Raw genomic sequence first — 16,620 nt, forward strand, 5'->3', positions numbered from 1 at the left:
GTTGAGATAGATAACCTGTTCCAGCAACATCATTGTGGCTGTTCGGAGCTAATATATCCAATTTCAACGAGTGCTCCCAGGAAATGCGGGCCACTTTTACTGATATTAACCCATCCATTGATGAATTGGGCTGTATTTGTGTGTGGTATTTTCAGCCGATTGGCGAACAGTTCACTTGGTTTCGATCAGCTGGAGGGTGTGAGCAGATGGCTGCACACATTGAGGGCTTTGTTCTCTTTTTCTCCACAGGCCTTCGATGTGGTAGAACGCAGCTTCTTCGAATCAATAGATGATTCTCTGGCGGAAAAGGCCAACCTGCAGTCTCAGCTTCCTGAGGTAACAACCCACACCTGTAATTAATTATCCATGTATTCTCTAACAACTTCTATACTGGTGAGTCTTACTGCAAGTCCGTGTACATCATGTTTGTGTTTGTAGTTGAACCAGCACATTATGTGGTAGGTTTCCAGTGCTTGGCATTGAGGTGCCTTCCTGGCAAGTCCAACTCTTCAATCCAATCCAATAACTTTTTTATGAGCTACTGAGAGAGACCTAGACTGTCATTGATTTTGTCTTTTGGAAGTAAAAGTGAGATCCTGTCTGCTTTCTCAAGTGGACAGTTGAGGTGAGGAGGGGGTGGACCTTTGGCACAGATGGAGGTGATGCAGTGGAACTGTCCAGGTATCCTGGAGATATGGATTTCTCCACCAGCATAGCTGGCGAGCAGATTATCTGCTTCTTGTTAGTGAGATCTTGCTGTGTATGAAAGGCTGCTGTGTTCCTTATAGAGGATTAGGAAGTGTTTCACTAGGGCAGTAAGTGACGTCCTGAGGCTGTGAAAGGAATTATTGATGCATTTCCTCATAGGAGAAGCACTGAACGGAGGACTTCCGGTAGCGCTCATGGAGTGAAGTCGCGTTCTTGACTCGCTCCATTACCTCTGAGTTTTTTTTCTCTATGGTCAGCTATACTTTAATTAACCATTAAGGCATCAATTCTTACAATACTTTGAATTAAACTGAATTCTCCGACAATTGGATGGAACTTAGATCTGCTATGTCTAAGAACGGGAAAAACGGCAAGGATGGTAAACCTCCGGTTAAACCGAAAGCTACGGATTTCCCCCCGACTGAATCACCGGTGACTTTGAAAGCGATATCGGAGTTAATTCAGAGGGAAATTTCAACCTCTGTTAGGGAGATGATTCGTACGGAAATTGCAGGCTCTGTTAAAGACCTGATTCATACGGAAATCTCAACTAATTTCCAGAAAATTGCCGATTCAATTGATAAGATGCAAACATGTATTGCGGAACATCAGTCGGCTATATCTGATCTTCAAAAATTCGTGCAACAAAGTGAGCTTAGGATGGGGAAAATCGAAGAAACAATTAATGTAATGAAGAAGAAACTTGACTTTTTGACTTTTAAAAACTCTGACTTGGAATCTAGAATGCGACGGCAGAATTTACGAATGATCGGGGTGAGGGAAGCTGTGGAATCCAACAACCCCATGAAATATTTTTCTCAACTTTTAAAAGATGCATTCCCTACTGTATTTCCTGACCAACCACCGCTTCTGGATCGTGTTCACAGAATCCCATCATACTCGTCTAGGTCAGATAGACCTAGGCATGTTATTTTACGTTTTCATTATTTTCAAGACAAGGAGAGACTGTTTCGATTCGCTCGATCTAAAGGTTTCATTGATTTTTCGGATCTTAAGTTCCGATTCGTGGAAGATTTCAGTAAACCAATCTGGGACCAACGGGTTCGTTACAGATCCGTGATGTCGGAATTCTATAAGATGGATTTAAGACCAGCGCTGCTGTACCCTGCACGTCTAAGGATTCGCATGTCAGATGGAGCCCTTCGTGTTTTTGATTCTCCATCGGATGCCCAGAGTTATCTGGATCAACTTTCATCTTCAACATCTTAATTGCCTTTTTTTAATTATCTCCGTTGATCGGAGGCTGTGAATTGGTTGGTTTTAACTTTTTCGTGCCCTATCTGGGCAGAAAAGTTTACTTTTGATTTCTTAATATGGTTGCTAAACTTTCTTTTTAACTGCGTCATTTCTTTCTTTTCCCAGGGGATTCTGGGTGGTTACTTCCCTTTTGTCATCTTACGTATTTCCTGTGTGGCCTTAAATTTTGTAGTTTTTTTAAATTTTATTCTGTTTTGCTTTTTATAACCACTTTATGTCAATAATCTTATTTTTTCTTGTTGCTGTGTCTATTCATGGGTTTGAGGTTTATTGTGGTTTTTTTTTAATATATATTTTCCGGCTTTTGTTCTGTTCTGTGTGTATTTTAATTGAGCTACCTTTTTTTTTACTTTTTTACTGTTTTACAATTAGCTGATCCTTTTCATATTTATACCTTTTTTTTTAGGGAGCGTATACCGGAAGTCATGGGGGTAGTTTTAGCGCTTGCTTCTTTCTGGCGGGTCTGCTTTAGATTTTGCCTTGGGGTCTTGGGGTGGGGGGTGGTGGGAGGGGCTTCACGTTTTAGTTTGTTTCTCTTTGGGCTATATACATTATTGAAGTACTGGTTGCGTCCTTTTTCCCGTATCTTTTGTATGTTCTGTTTCCTCTCCGGGTTTGTGGGTCGCGCCTATCGTCAATCCTCCTTGTTGTGGGTTGACTTTAGGATTTATGGAGTCTATTATTAATTTTGTCTCCTGGAATACTAATGGTCTTAATCATCCTATTAAAAGGAAAAAAGTTTTTAAAGTGTTCCCGAGACTTAAAGCACAAATTTTATTTTTACAAGAGACCCATGTACGGAGGGGGGACAGACTACGTTTTTTCAAATTCTGGAAGGGACAACAATTTCATTCGAACTCCAATGCTAAGATTCGAGGCGTCTCTATTTTTATAGATTCCTCAGTTACTTTTATACAACAGGATATTATCTCTGATCCGAATGGTAGATTTTTATTGGTTAGTGGTTTACTATTTAATAAAAAAGTAGTTTTGGTTAATGTTTATGCTCCTAATATGGATTGTCCGGAATTTTATAAATCATTGTTTGATCAGTTTCCGAATTTGAACGAGTTTTCATTGATCTGGGGCGGAGATCTTAATACCTGTTTGTCTCCAGCTTTGGACCGTTCGGCTCCTTTACGGACTTTACCTAATAAATCTGCAAATCTGATTAATTTTTTCCTTTCTGATTCTGGGTCGACGGACATTTGGCGTTTTCTGCATCCTCAGGAAAAAGATTTTTCCTTCTTTTCACATGTTCATCATTCCTATTCAAGAATTGATTATTTTTTCATTGATTCTCGTCTTATTCCTTCAGTGATTAAATGTGATTATGATTCTATAACCATTTCGGATCATGCTCCACTTAAGCTTTCTATTAAAATTATGGCCAATATACCAAATAATAGACAATGGCGTTTTAATTCGCTGTTGCTTCAGGACTCGGACTTTGTTAATTTTATGAATGAACAGATTGAGCTTTTTTTTACAATTAACCATACAGAAGATATTTCGGTTAACACTCTTTGGGACACTTTTAAAGCCTATATTTGGGGTCAGATTATTTCGTATTCTGTTGCTTTGAGGAAGAAACAGAAGCAGGAGGAGATGGCAATTGTGGACAAGATTAAAGAAATTGATAAGAAATATGTTATGGCTCCTTCTGAGGAGTTATACAAACAAAGAACTGAACTTCAAATGGAACACAGTTTACTACTCTCGTCCTCGATTGTAAACCAATTAAAGAAAACAAGAAGTGACTTTTATGTTCACAGTGACAAAATTGGCAAGCTGCTGGCTAATCAATTGAAATCTAATTATGTTAAATCTCAAATCAATCAGATTTATAACCAAAATGATCGATTGATACTGGATCATGTGGGGATTAATCAAACCTTTTGTGATTTTTATTCTTCTTTATATCAGTCAGAGTCTCCTCGAGATTCTAAATATATGAATGATTTTTTAGATAAGTTAGACTTCCCTCAGATTTCAAAGGATATGTCTTCTTTATTAGATACTTCCATTACAATGGATGAGATTAAGAATGTTATTTTTTCTATGAATCTGGGGAAAGCTCCTGGCCCTGATGGGTTTACCGTTGAATTTTATAAATGTTTTGCTTCTTTATTGATTCCTTGGCTCGGTAGGGTTTTTGAGGCTTCTTTGAAACTTGGTAAACTTCCTGAATCTTTTAATAGAGCATCAATTTCTCTAATACTAAAGATGGATAAAGACCCTGCTCAATGTGCATCTTATAGACCAATATCTTTATTAAATGTTGATTCTAAAGTTTTTTTCTAAGTTATTAGCAAATAGACTAGAAAAAGTACTTCCTTCTATTATTTCGGAAGACCAAACGGGTTTTATTAAAGGTCGTTACTCTTTTTATAATATTCGTACATTGTTAAATATCGTTTATACTCCCTCACAAAATGTTCCTGAGTGTGTTATTTCTTTAGATGCCGAGAAAGCTTTTGATAGAGTAGAATGGCCTTATTTATTTAAGGTGCTTGAACTGTTCAATTTTAGCTTGAAATTTATATCCTGGATTAAACTGTTATATCACTCCCCTGTAGCCTCGGTTCGTACTAACTCTTTAAACTCACCTTTTTTTCCTCTCTTTCGTGGTACTCGACAAGGCTGTCCTCTTAGTCCCCTATTATTTGATATTGCATTAGAACCTCTTGCAATTGCTATTCGAGAATCTTCAAATATTACTGGGATAACTCGGGGATTAAAGTCCCATAAATTATCACTCTATGCTGATGATTTACTTTTATATATTTCTAATCCTGAGAGATCCATTCCTGCTGTTTTAGAGTTATTAGCACAATTTGGTCTTTTCTCAGGTTATAAATTAAATCTTAGTAAGAGTGAACTTTTTCCGATTAATAAACATCTTCCCTTATATTATAAATTTCCATTTAAATTGATTAATAATTACTTTTCATATCTTGGGATTAAAATTACTTGTAAATACAAAGATTTATTTAAGACTAACTTTTTACCATTAATAGACCATATTACTCAACTTTCATCTAAATGGTTTCCCTTATATTTAACTTTGATTGGTTGTATTAATGCGGTTAAGATGTTTTTTTTTGCCAAAATTTTTATATGTGTTTCAGGCATTACCAATTTTCGTTCCAAAATCTTTTTTTGATAAAGTTGACTCAATATTTTCTTCATTTATTTGGCAGAATAAGAATCCGAGACTGGGTAAAATACATTTACAGAAAGCTAAGAGAGATGGAGGTTTAGCATTACCTAACTTTAGATTCTATTATTGGGCTATTAATATTCGACATATGAAATTTTGGTTACTTGACCAGGACATACTATCTATTCCTAAATGGGTAGCATTGGAATTACAATCTGTTCAGGGTTATACATTTGGTTCTATTTTAGGCTCCTCTCTCCCTTTTGATTCGAAACGTCTTAAGCAGGTCTCTAACCCGATAGTTAAATATGCTTTGCGCATTTGGTTTCAATTCAGAAAATTTTTTGATCTTAATCAATTCGGGTTAGCGATTCCTATTTTAGGTAACATATTTTTTCCTCCCTCTTTTACGGATCGCGCTTTTCAAACTTGGAAGACTAAGGGTATTTTACGGTTTTTGGATTTATTTTTAGATGGTTCCCTTATGTCTTTTGAACAATTATCTAATAAATATAACTTATCAAGAATACATTTTTTTAGATATTTACAAGTTAGAAATTTCCTAAGTACTATACTTTCTTCCTTTCCAATGCTTCCTCCTACATATATTTTAGATTCGATAATTAACCTTAATCCATGTCAGAAAGGTGCATCGGCTATGATTTATAATATTATTATGAAACTTAGGAAAGCTCCATTTGATAAGATTAGGGTAGATTGGGAACAGGAATTGGGGCTTACCATTTCTGTGGATGATTGGGGGCAGATTTTACAATTAGTTAATACTTCCTCTATTTGTGCTAAACATTCCCTAATTCAATTTAAAGTGGTTCATAGAGCACATATGTCCAAAGATAAGTTAGCACGTTTTTACTCGCATATTAATCCTTTCTGTGATAGATGTTCGGGGCAGATAGCCTCTTTAACTCATATGTTTTGGTCTTGCCCTACTTTGGAAACTTTTTGGAGAGATATTTTCAATATTATTTCTAAGGTATTAAATATAGATATCTCTCCTCACCCTATTACTGCTATCTTTGGACTACCTAAAATTTCTAGTAATCTTTCCCCTTCAGCCCGTAGAATGATTGCATTTCTTACTTTAATGGCGAAAAGATGTATTTTACAACATTGGAAAGAGCTTAATGCTCCAACTACCTTTTTTTGGTTTTCTCAGACGATTTTATGTTTGAATTTGGAGAAAATTAGAAGTAACCTTTATGATTCTTCATTTAAATTTGAACAGATTTGGGGACCTTTTATTCGATATTTTCATTTAATGTAATATTTACCCTTCTTGTTTTTTTTCACTGTTTTTAATGGAGGTCGGGATTGAGGACGTGATTTTAAGTTTAACTCTGTTTGGTTTCAAGTTAGCCCATTGCTTTGCCTTGCTTTTAGTTAGCCGCACGGTGGGTTTTTTTTTGGGGGGTTTTTTTTTTCTTTTTTTTCCATTGATATATATAAAATTTAGTATACTATTATGTTATCTTGGTTTCTTATGTTTAAATTACATTGTTTGTAGTATTTTCTTTTTGGTATTGATATCTTTTGGAATTTTATTATACTTTAACATTGTATTAATGTTTATATGGCTTACCTTTTTTGTATACTTACTCAATAAAAAGATTTAAAAAGAAAAGAAAAGGAGAAGCACTGAACAAAATGGGCTGAGTTGACTCACTGCTTGACAGAAATAGCAGCCCTTGGGTATAGATTTCCCTTGTGTCGAATCAAGTGTAGGCTTTCACGGCGGGAGGGATCAGACTAATTTGCCTGTGTGCTTAGAGCATTTCTTTGTGTGGACTGGGGACTGCTGAAAGATCTGTGTGACTGAAAGAGAGAGAGAAAAAACTGTGAGAGAGTTTGCTACAGAGCTTTTCCCATGGAATTACATGCATTTTTCATTATTTTCCTGCACTAACACCAACTGTCCAGATGACCAGGTGAGACCACCAAGACATTCCCATCCTCCAAACTTCTGTCCTTCTGTCTTCTTGCTTCATCTACAGTCAGGCATTTAATAAAAAAGGGTGTATGGGGTGTCAGGGAGGGGTAGCACCTCTGGTGGGGGAACATGTCGCGTCCTTTTCAGGGTGGTTAGTCCACCTTCGGTCCCCACCTGGCACTCAGCTCTCACCTGTGGCTCCCCGTAGCTGTTTGCATGCGACAGCGGCCACACCCCGGGCAACGGCTTCGACAAGCCGGCTAAACCAGGTGAGGGTAGCCGACGGGTCTCAAACCCTCAGTGAGATAGGGAGTTGTCTATCCCAGCATGTGAAGACAGACTCCGGGGGATTGAGCGGACGAGACCGATGGAAGGTCCAACGGTCAAGAAGGCGGTCTCTGCAAGCGTTGTGGAACATGTAGAGCACGACAAGACACAGAAGACGTCCTGGTCATCCACTGCGCCTAGTCCCATCTCCAGCCGTCTGGACTCTGTCTTGCCACTGGACCCAGATGGGAATTGAGAAGAGAAAGTGAGGCTGACGCTGCGCAACTCTCCCTCACTTAAATCCAAATCAAGCGCTAGTCTTCACACCATCATTATGGTGTTGAGGTCCTCTTCGACGTCAACGATGGACGAACCAAAAAAAAAGGTTATCTCTAGCAAGGAATATATTTGGTTCACTCATGCCCCATATGAGCCACCACTTACAAACTCACTTTAGTACATTCAGAATATATTTGTATCCCTTTCTCGCTAATGCAATTATATAGATTTTCCCTAAATGCACCGAATCCATATGCCTTGAGACCTACATTAAAGGCTGGATAATCTTGAGTTGTTTTTCTCTGGGATGGTGGAGGCAGATGAGAGATCTGATAGTTTTATAAGATTGAGAGGCGTAGGTAGAATAGACGGGGAGTATCTGTTTCCCAAGGTTGAATTGTCTCAAACCAGCGGGCGTGCATTGAAGGTGAGAGGAGGTAAGTTCAGGGGGAATGTGAGGTAAGTTTTTTACTCAGTCATGGATGCCTGGAATGTGCTGCCTGGTCTGATGGTAGAGGCAAATATATTAGAGGTTTTTAAGAGACATTTGAATAGACGCATAGATGTGAGGAAGATGGAGAGATATGGACATTGTGTAGGTGGAAAGGATTAGTGCTTGGGTGCTTTTTAATCTTTTTAGCTGGTTCAGCACAACATTGTGGGCCAAATGGCCTGCTCCTGTGCTGTACTTCTTTCTGATTTACATATGTAGAGTAACAGAGATTCTTTTAAATCTTGCATTTATTAGCTACTGCCGTATTTTGTTCCCACAGATTTTGGTTCATCACAAGTGAAACGCTCTTGTGATCCCGAACATCTTTATTGTCCCCTCTCAGCTTTCTTGTAGGAAAGAAAAGCAATAGTGTGATGCTGCCGGGTTATAGGCTGGTGTGGTGAGGGTGAGGATCTCATTTGTCACTCCCCTACTGATGTTAAGTTATTCAGCAGAGTCTTTGACATTTCCAAACTAATAATTCTAGATAGTGATGCTATATTTGGGACTTGACAATTAATGTGCTTAGTTCTAATAAAATTGTTTGCATTTCTGGCGACATTTTGACAACAGGCCCATTAGGTTTAACCAGTCTGTGTTAGTGATTGTGGAAGCACATCTACACCTATCACTGGACATCCATCCATATTCACCCCTTCTCTTCTGTGCCTTGGTGATCCAAGTGCTCGTCTAGATGCTTGAATGTGGTCAGTGGCTCTCCCTGGCAATACAATCCAGGTACACACCCTGCCTTGGGTGGAACAAGGTTCCCCCTCAGATTCTCTCTGAACCTCTTCCCCCTCATCTGTGTTCTGCAGTTTTATTTGCCTCTTATAAGGGGATAAGGATTCCTGCAGCTGGTCAAACCTGCTCTGCTACCATCAACTCCCCTTCATCCTGCTTCAGCAAAATGCTGGCTGTGTCGCAAACCTTCAACTCAATCCTCTCCCTGTTGCCTCACTCCTTCGACATTGCCCCTTTTTTTTTTCGTAATTTATTTTTTTATTGAATTTCATCATCAAACAAACATTTCGATAAGATGTATTTCAGATACTGTACATTATATTATAGGCATCCGTTAGTCTCATGAGACCATGGATTTGTGCCTTGGAAGGTTTCCAGGGTGCAGGCCTGGGCAAGGTTGTATGGAAGACCGGCAGTTGCCCATGCTGCAAGTCTCCCCTCTCCACGCCACCGATGTTGTCCAAGGGAAGGGCATTAGGACCCATACAGCTTGGCACCGGTGTCGTCGCAGAGCAACGTGTGATTAAGTGCTTTGCTCAAGGACACAACACGCTGCCTCAGCCAAGGCTCAAACTAGTGACCTTCAAATCACTAGACGAACGCCTTAACCACTTGGCCACGTGCCAACACATTACTGTACATATATTTCATATAATCATATTTGTCACAAATCTCCACATAATATTTATCTGAGGTATACACTTATAGAAAGGAGAGGAAAGAAAGAACAACTGAAAGAAGAAAACTATACCATTGCTCCTTCTAATCTGTGTTTTGTGCTTGTCTCGCAGGGTATTCCTCACTCCCAGCTTCCACAACAGTACCAGAAGCTCCTGGAAAAACTCAATAAAATCGAGCAGGAGATTTCAGGAGGAACGACTGCCATTGTTGCACTTATTCTCAACAGCAAACTCTACATCGCCAACATAGGTACTTCGCTGTGCTGTAGAATGGCTGTTGTACAGGCCCTCAGATACCTGCCTGTTGGTCCAACATCCTATCGGTTTATTCTAGTTTTAAACACAATCTCACTTTCCTGGAGTAATGATAAGGCAGCAGACAAGCATTGTCGTCTTTAGCCTGCAGATGTGGTCTTGACTAAAATGGGGTTTCAGCCAGGCTTGTTTGGCATCTCTAGATGAACCTGTGTTGAGCTTCAAGTATTTGTTTTGGCTTTGAGTACAACTGACATTTGTTGATGCTGCATTATGTTCACTAAGCCATTCTCCCCTGCCTTCCTCAAACACCAATGCACCCCTAGTGATGAGTTCTGCCCTGCTTCTCTCCATTGAGCTTGTTCCTTCTTTCCTCTAACCTCTTCTCCACCCATCTGCCAAACTGACTCAGATCTAGCCATAAGCGAAGCGAGGTTCAACATTTTAACTGGGCTCTTGTTCCTGTTGGCAGGCACTAGCCGAGCCTTGCTGTGCAAATCCACTGCAGATGGACAGCTCCAGGTGACTCAAGTCAGCGTTGATCACACGACAGACAACGAGGACGAGCTCTTCCGGCTGTCACAGCTCGGTGAGTGACCTTGACACAGAAGACGTTTCCAATCATGGCATCTGGAGAATGTCCAGATCTCAGATCTGTGCCACAAACAAGAGAAAATCTGCAGATGCTGGAGTTCCTCCAGCATCTTGTGTGTATTTCTCTAATTAATGCACTGGTTTGAAATGGAGAGCTAGAGGTATGGGCACTCCCCAGACCTAACTCAGAGTCTCCTTTGTATCCCTAAATTTAGTTCCTGCAATAATTTAATGGCGGAATTCTTCTGAATATGCAGTGTCTGGAACCCTCACACCTCTCCATTCTCTTTGCATTCTATTGAATCCAGGCTTGTTAAAGCCATGGTTGGAAACAAAACTGGCTGTATGCAGGCTTCCTGCACTGCTAGTTTTCCCCATATGAAGTTTCACAGCTCGCAGCTGTGTTACTGACTTTCCTGTCTGAACGCTGTGTAACCGTTAACAGTTTAATGACTCTGAGAGGGAGGGGGAGATCTGACAACATCAGTCACTTAATATGGAAAGGGCAAGGAGGGGGTGGTGAAATTCACTGATCACACCCTCCAGATATAACTTGCGAGGGTCGGAGTGGGGCAGATCTGATTGTGGTTGTTGTTTTAAAAAAACAGAATCCAATGCCAAATGTCGTGGTAGGTTTAAACTCTTCTGTGTACATCAGAAGATGTCAATGAAGGAATGAATTTCTTCTGTTAAGGAATGTTACCTCAGTGGAGCCTTTCTATCCTAACCATCCATAATGAAATCGACTTCTTTAGAGTTGCACACTCATTCACTGGGCCATGATACGTGTTAGTGTAAAGAAAAGGAAAGGTACATCACATCCAGAGTTTCTCCGGTTAGTAGACGATTTCCCTCCACGCCTCTCTGACGTAGTGCGAATTCGCATACGAGGCAAGTTACAGCAGTGGTTTGCCATTGCCTTCTGCTGGGTGAGTTTCCAAAGAGATCACCTGCTCGTTAGCTGGCACGGATGGAAAGCGCGCAGGGGAGCTGGCTGGATTCGAACCCGGGACCTTTCGTCCTGAAGTCCGATGCTGAAGCCACTACGCCACCAGCCGGGTCCGACACTAAAGAAGCAATTCTAATTACCAGAAATGAAGCTCTTATCGCCAGTATCTTATCCCAAGACAGGTTTGGGCAGGTACAGAATAGAGTCACAGACACTACAGCACATAACAGGCCCTTCAGCCCATCTAGTCCATGCTGGTTATTCTGCCTAGTCTCATTGACCTGCATCTGGACCAGAGCCCTTCATTCCCCTGCCATCCATGTATTTCCCCTTTTCTCCTGTTACCAGTAGGAGGTACAGAAGCCTGAAGCCACACACTCAGCAATTCGGGACCAGCTTCTTCCCCTCTGCCATCCGATTCCTAAATGGACATTGAACCCTTGGATACTACCTCACTTTTGTAAAATATATAGTATTTCTGTTTTTTGCATGATTTTTAATCTATTCAATATACGTATACCGAATAAGATTTACTTTATTATTATTATTTTTTCTTGTATATCATGTATTGTATTGAACTGCTGCTAAGTTAACAAATTTCTGATTCTCTTAAACATTGAAGTCGAAGCCACATCCATTTCTGCTGCCATGAGAAAACTTGAGTAGGCATGAAATTCATATCCTGTGCACTTAGCAAACTTAAACAGCGTAGTCAGCAAAACGGTACCCTGACCTGCTAAAACATAAAGCTTCAAATGAACAACTTAAATCAGGTACCCATTAATTCACAAGCATCTACAAGCAGGGGAAAAAGCCTTTAAATGTTAATTGCTTTTAAATGCAAATTTGTCTTCCATTATACATCAATATTTAAAACAGGGGTCAGTTTTCTCAAGTCAGATGCAGATGAATGCTCAATCATTTATCCTGCTGCTGGTTGGCATGTGGCCCCCATCTCGGTGCCAGGCACTCCCAGTCAGTGCGTGGACCCCGCTCCAGTGCCGGACACTCACGTTTAATTTTTCATGCTGTCTCTAGGTCTGGATGCTGCAAAAATTAAGCAATGTGGGTTGATTGGAGGCCAGGACAGCAGCCGCAGGATTGGAGATTATCGCATGAAGTACTGCTACAGTGATGTGGAAATGCTGAGGTAAGGATGACATGTTCCACCAGCTGCGTAACGTCCCTTTGCACCTGCATGCTTGCTTTCGTTGACCTGCACACAAGGATATCCCAGTCTTGGTGCACATCCCCCCACTTTCCCTAATCGCTTACCGTTCGTGTTATCATCTGCATTCCTGTTATTGCCGCCACAGTGGATAAGCTCCAGCCTTTGCACATTACTTTATTGTCGCCAGACAATTTATACTAGAGCGTACAATCATCACAGCGATATTTGATTCTGCGCTTCCCGCTCCCTGGAGTACAAATTAAGAATAAATAGTAAAAATTTAAATTATAAATCATAAATAGAAAATAGAAAAGGGAAAGTAAGGTAGTGCAAAAAAAAACGGAGAGGCAGGTCCTGATATTTGGAGGGTATGGCCCAGATCCAGGTCAGGATCTGTTCAGCAGTCTTATCACAGTTGGAAAGAAGCTGTTCCCAAATCTGGCCGTATGAGTCTTCAAGCTCCTGAGCCTTCTCCCGGAGGGAAGAGGGACAAAAAGTGTGTTGGCTGGGTGGGTCGTGTCCTTGATTATCCTGGCAGCACTGCTCCGACAGCGTTCGGTGTAAAGTGAGCCCAAGGACGGAAGATTGGTTTGTGCGATGTGCTGGGCTGTGTTCACAATCTTCTGCAGCTTCTTCTAGTCTTGGACAGGACAACTTCTATACCAGGTTGTGATGCACCCTAGAAGAATGCTTTCTACGGTGCATCTATAAAAATTAGTGAAGGTTTTAGGGGACAGGCCAAATTTCTTTAGTTTTCTCATGAAGTAAAGGCGCTGGTGGGCTTCTTGGCAGTGGACTCTGCTTGGTTGGACCAAATCAGGTCATTTGTGATATTGACCCCGAGGAACTTAAAGCTTTTGACCTATTCCACTTGCACCCCACCGATGTAAATGGGGTCGTGCAATCTGCTACTCCTTCTGAAGTCAACAACCAATTCCTTCATCTTGCTGACGTTGAGGGATAGGTTATTGTCTTCGCACCATGCCACCAGGTTCTTAATTTTCTCTCTGTACTCAAACTCATCATTACCGGAGATACAGCCTACAATTATGCAAGATTCGAACAGAAGAGGAGCGTCTTGCTCCCTCCGGATGGCATCAAGATTCATCGTCACCGAGGAGGACGTTAGAAGGGCCTTCCTGAAGATAAATCCAAGGAAGGCGACGGGCCCAGATGGCTTCCCAGGACGGGCTCTCCGGTCCTGTGCAAGCGAGCTAGCTGGAGTGTTTGCTGACATCTTCAACTGCTCCTTGCTTCAATTTAAGATCCCCCCCGTGTTTTAAGAAGGCAACAATAATCCCAGTGCCAAAGAAGAGCAAGGTGACATGCCTGAATGACTATCGACCTGTGGCTCTGACATCAATTGCTATGAAGTGCTTCGAGCGATTGGTTATGGCACACATCAACCACAGCCTACCGGTCAACCTCAACACTTTGCAATTCGCCTACCGGAGCAACAGGTCAACGGCAGATGCCATCTCTCTGGCCGTACATTCCTCCTTAGAACACCTGGAGAATAAAAACACATATGTAAGGCCCTTTTTCATTGACTACAGCTCTGCCTTTAATACCATCATTCCAAATAAACTGATTCCTAAGCTCCAGAACCTGGGCCTTAGCACTCAGATCTGCAGCTGGATCTTCAACTTCCTCACAGACAGGACCCAGGCTGTAAAAATAGGGGGCAAGCTCTCCTCTACAATCACTCTGAGCAGAAGGCTGTGTACTCAGCCCCCTGCTGCACTCACTGTACACCCATGATTGTGTCGCCAAGTTTCCATCAAACTCAACATATAAGTTTGCTGATGACATTATATTGTCGTAGCCATGCACTTATTCACCCAGACAACCTGCCTGAATCGCACTGCAGCCTCTGTGTGTGTCATCCTCACAGCTCACATACCCGCCCCATTTTGTGTTGTCCATAAATCATTAATAAATACACACAAACAGAGGATTACGTTCCTTGGATCTCGATTATCCAGGATATATAGCCACAATATTTGCATCCATCAAAAAAATAAGTTAGAGTGATTTGTTTAATTAATTGATCTGGATGACAAATTGATAATTGCATAATTGATATACAAGACAAGCTTTTCACTGTATCTTGGTGCATGTGACAATAATAAACCAATGCCAATAGAAAATAACCTTTTAAGTTATTCATTTACTTATCCCCACCCATGTCAATTCAATTGAGGTGACTTGGTTCCATACCTCAAATTTTTGGGACTGTTCCTTTGAATTCTGTTGGGGTGAATTTCTGATGCCTGAACGGATGTAAAGCTCGGGTTGCCTGTATATCTGTGTGAATAGTACCCACTGGTCACAGCTTGCCACTCAGGAAACGGGTGTAGGATTTGCAAATAAAATGATGCAAGGTGTTTTATGTTGAAGAAAAACCGAAACAACTCCTTTATTGTAATCCAGAAACTGGTATCTGAACTTCACGTAATTACGTCATAAGTCAGACCAGCCTCTGAAAGTGGAACCCCAACTCAATGTCAGTGGTTGTAAATTATGTACATTTCCACCAATTACATTACCCTACAGGGCACCTTTATTTGTTTCGCGTCTGCTAACACATACTCTATATACACCGATACTGCTCTCAGTTACATGTGATTTAATTTAGCCCCGAGTAAGAGTGGTAACATCTAAGGGGAGAATAAAAATGAGTTTAAATCAAGATGTAACTGGGTGGTTGATGGCCAGCACAGACTTAGTGGGCCAACGAACCTGTTTCTCTGCTATACCTCTCTAACTCTGACCCGACCGTGACCCCTGGTGTCCAGGCACTGACCCGATGGTGACCCCTGGTGTCCGGGTGCTGACCCGGCTGTGACCCCTGGTGTCCAGGCACTGACCCGGCCGTGACCTCTGGTGTTGATCTGCCTGTTTGTGTCTTTTTTCCTACGGGGAGGAGGGATTTGGGGGTTAATGTGCTTGTTCCATTTCTTTGTGGGGAGGGTGTATTTGAGGGATTGCTGATCGTACTGCCTTTCTTTTCTTTCTTGGTTACATGGCTACCCAGAGAAGAAAAATTTCAGAGTTATATAATTTGATGATAAATGAGCTTTGGACCTTTGAAACTTTGTCCGGGGCACTGACCCAGTTGTGGCCTGTGCTGACCAGAGCACTGACCCAGCTGTCTGCTTGCATTTGCCTCATGCTGGCATTGATGATATACCTTGACAATAATTGGATTTTTCACCTTGGTTAGTCCTGCCAAGACGAAGCCGGTGATCGCAGAGCCAGAAATCCACGGAGGTCAGTCACTGGATGGGGTGACAGGGTTTTTGGTGCTGATGACCGATGGACTGTACAAAGCCCTGGAGGCAGCTCATGGTCCTGGACAGGCCAATCAGGTGAGGCGTGCTCTCTCTCAGAGCACCGTGTGCTTCAGCTGCCCTGGGTACTGAGGTGCTGATGTAGTCCAAGCCCTGAGTCTGAGGAGTTTGAGTGGAAGTCATGGGTGCTGCTGGCTGGGACACTATGGGTGCCCTTGACCTGGGGTGTATGGGCTGGGCCCAGCATCTCTCCAATGAGTGCCGTTGGGCTGGGTTGTGTTTGGGGTTCGGGTTGGTATGCGCTATGGGTCTGAATGTATGCTGCAGATCGGTCTGCTCTGGCGTGTGTGCACTTTGTAGAAGTGGGGGCTCCATGCATGGTTTCCATCTGTATTGGGTTGAGCTTCAAGCTAGCAACTTGGCCTCAAAAAATAACAGAGAAAAATGCTAAAAGAAACGGTAAGGCTGCCCCACAATGCGCTACAAGGTGTGGAAAGGAACAACAAGTAGAAGGAGTGGGTGTGTGTTTGGTCCAGTGCATGGTGCAGTGTGAAAGTTCGAGTGTTGCAGCTGAGTACGTGTTCAGTAGGCTGTGCTCTGGAGTGGCTGCAGTGTGTGATCAGGGTCAGTGGATGCGTGTCTGGTTCAGTAAGTGCGCTGTGTGAGGGAGCCAGTGTTGGGGTTTGCTACTTGTTCAGAGAAGTGTGCTCTGGGGTGGTATAGTTTTGAGGGAGAACAGCTGGAGTGTGCTCTGAACTGAGGTACGAGCTTAGCGGTGGCTGTTGGACTGTGTTCCCG

At 41.8% G+C, this 16,620-nt stretch overlaps 1 protein-coding gene across 3 annotated transcripts in view; it reads left to right on the forward strand.

Moving 5' to 3' along the window:
• The window catches only part of tab1 (TGF-beta activated kinase 1/MAP3K7 binding protein 1), a 52,962-nt gene that overhangs the window by 13,722 nt on the left and 22,620 nt on the right, over positions 1 to 16,620 (forward strand). For all 3 annotated transcript variants that reach the window (XM_063062610.1, XM_063062609.1, XM_063062607.1), the window contains exons 4-8: positions 250 to 336; positions 9,672 to 9,810; positions 10,288 to 10,404; positions 12,397 to 12,508; positions 15,756 to 15,900. In XM_063062610.1, the coding sequence (XP_062918680.1) occupies positions 250 to 336; positions 9,672 to 9,810; positions 10,288 to 10,404; positions 12,397 to 12,508; positions 15,756 to 15,900 (600 nt within the window). The remainder of the gene's footprint in view (positions 1 to 249; positions 337 to 9,671; positions 9,811 to 10,287; positions 10,405 to 12,396; positions 12,509 to 15,755; positions 15,901 to 16,620) is intronic.

This window comes from Mobula hypostoma, chromosome 11 (assembly GCF_963921235.1).
Source record: "Mobula hypostoma chromosome 11, sMobHyp1.1, whole genome shotgun sequence".
Lineage (NCBI taxonomy): Eukaryota > Metazoa > Chordata > Chondrichthyes > Myliobatiformes > Myliobatidae > Mobula > Mobula hypostoma.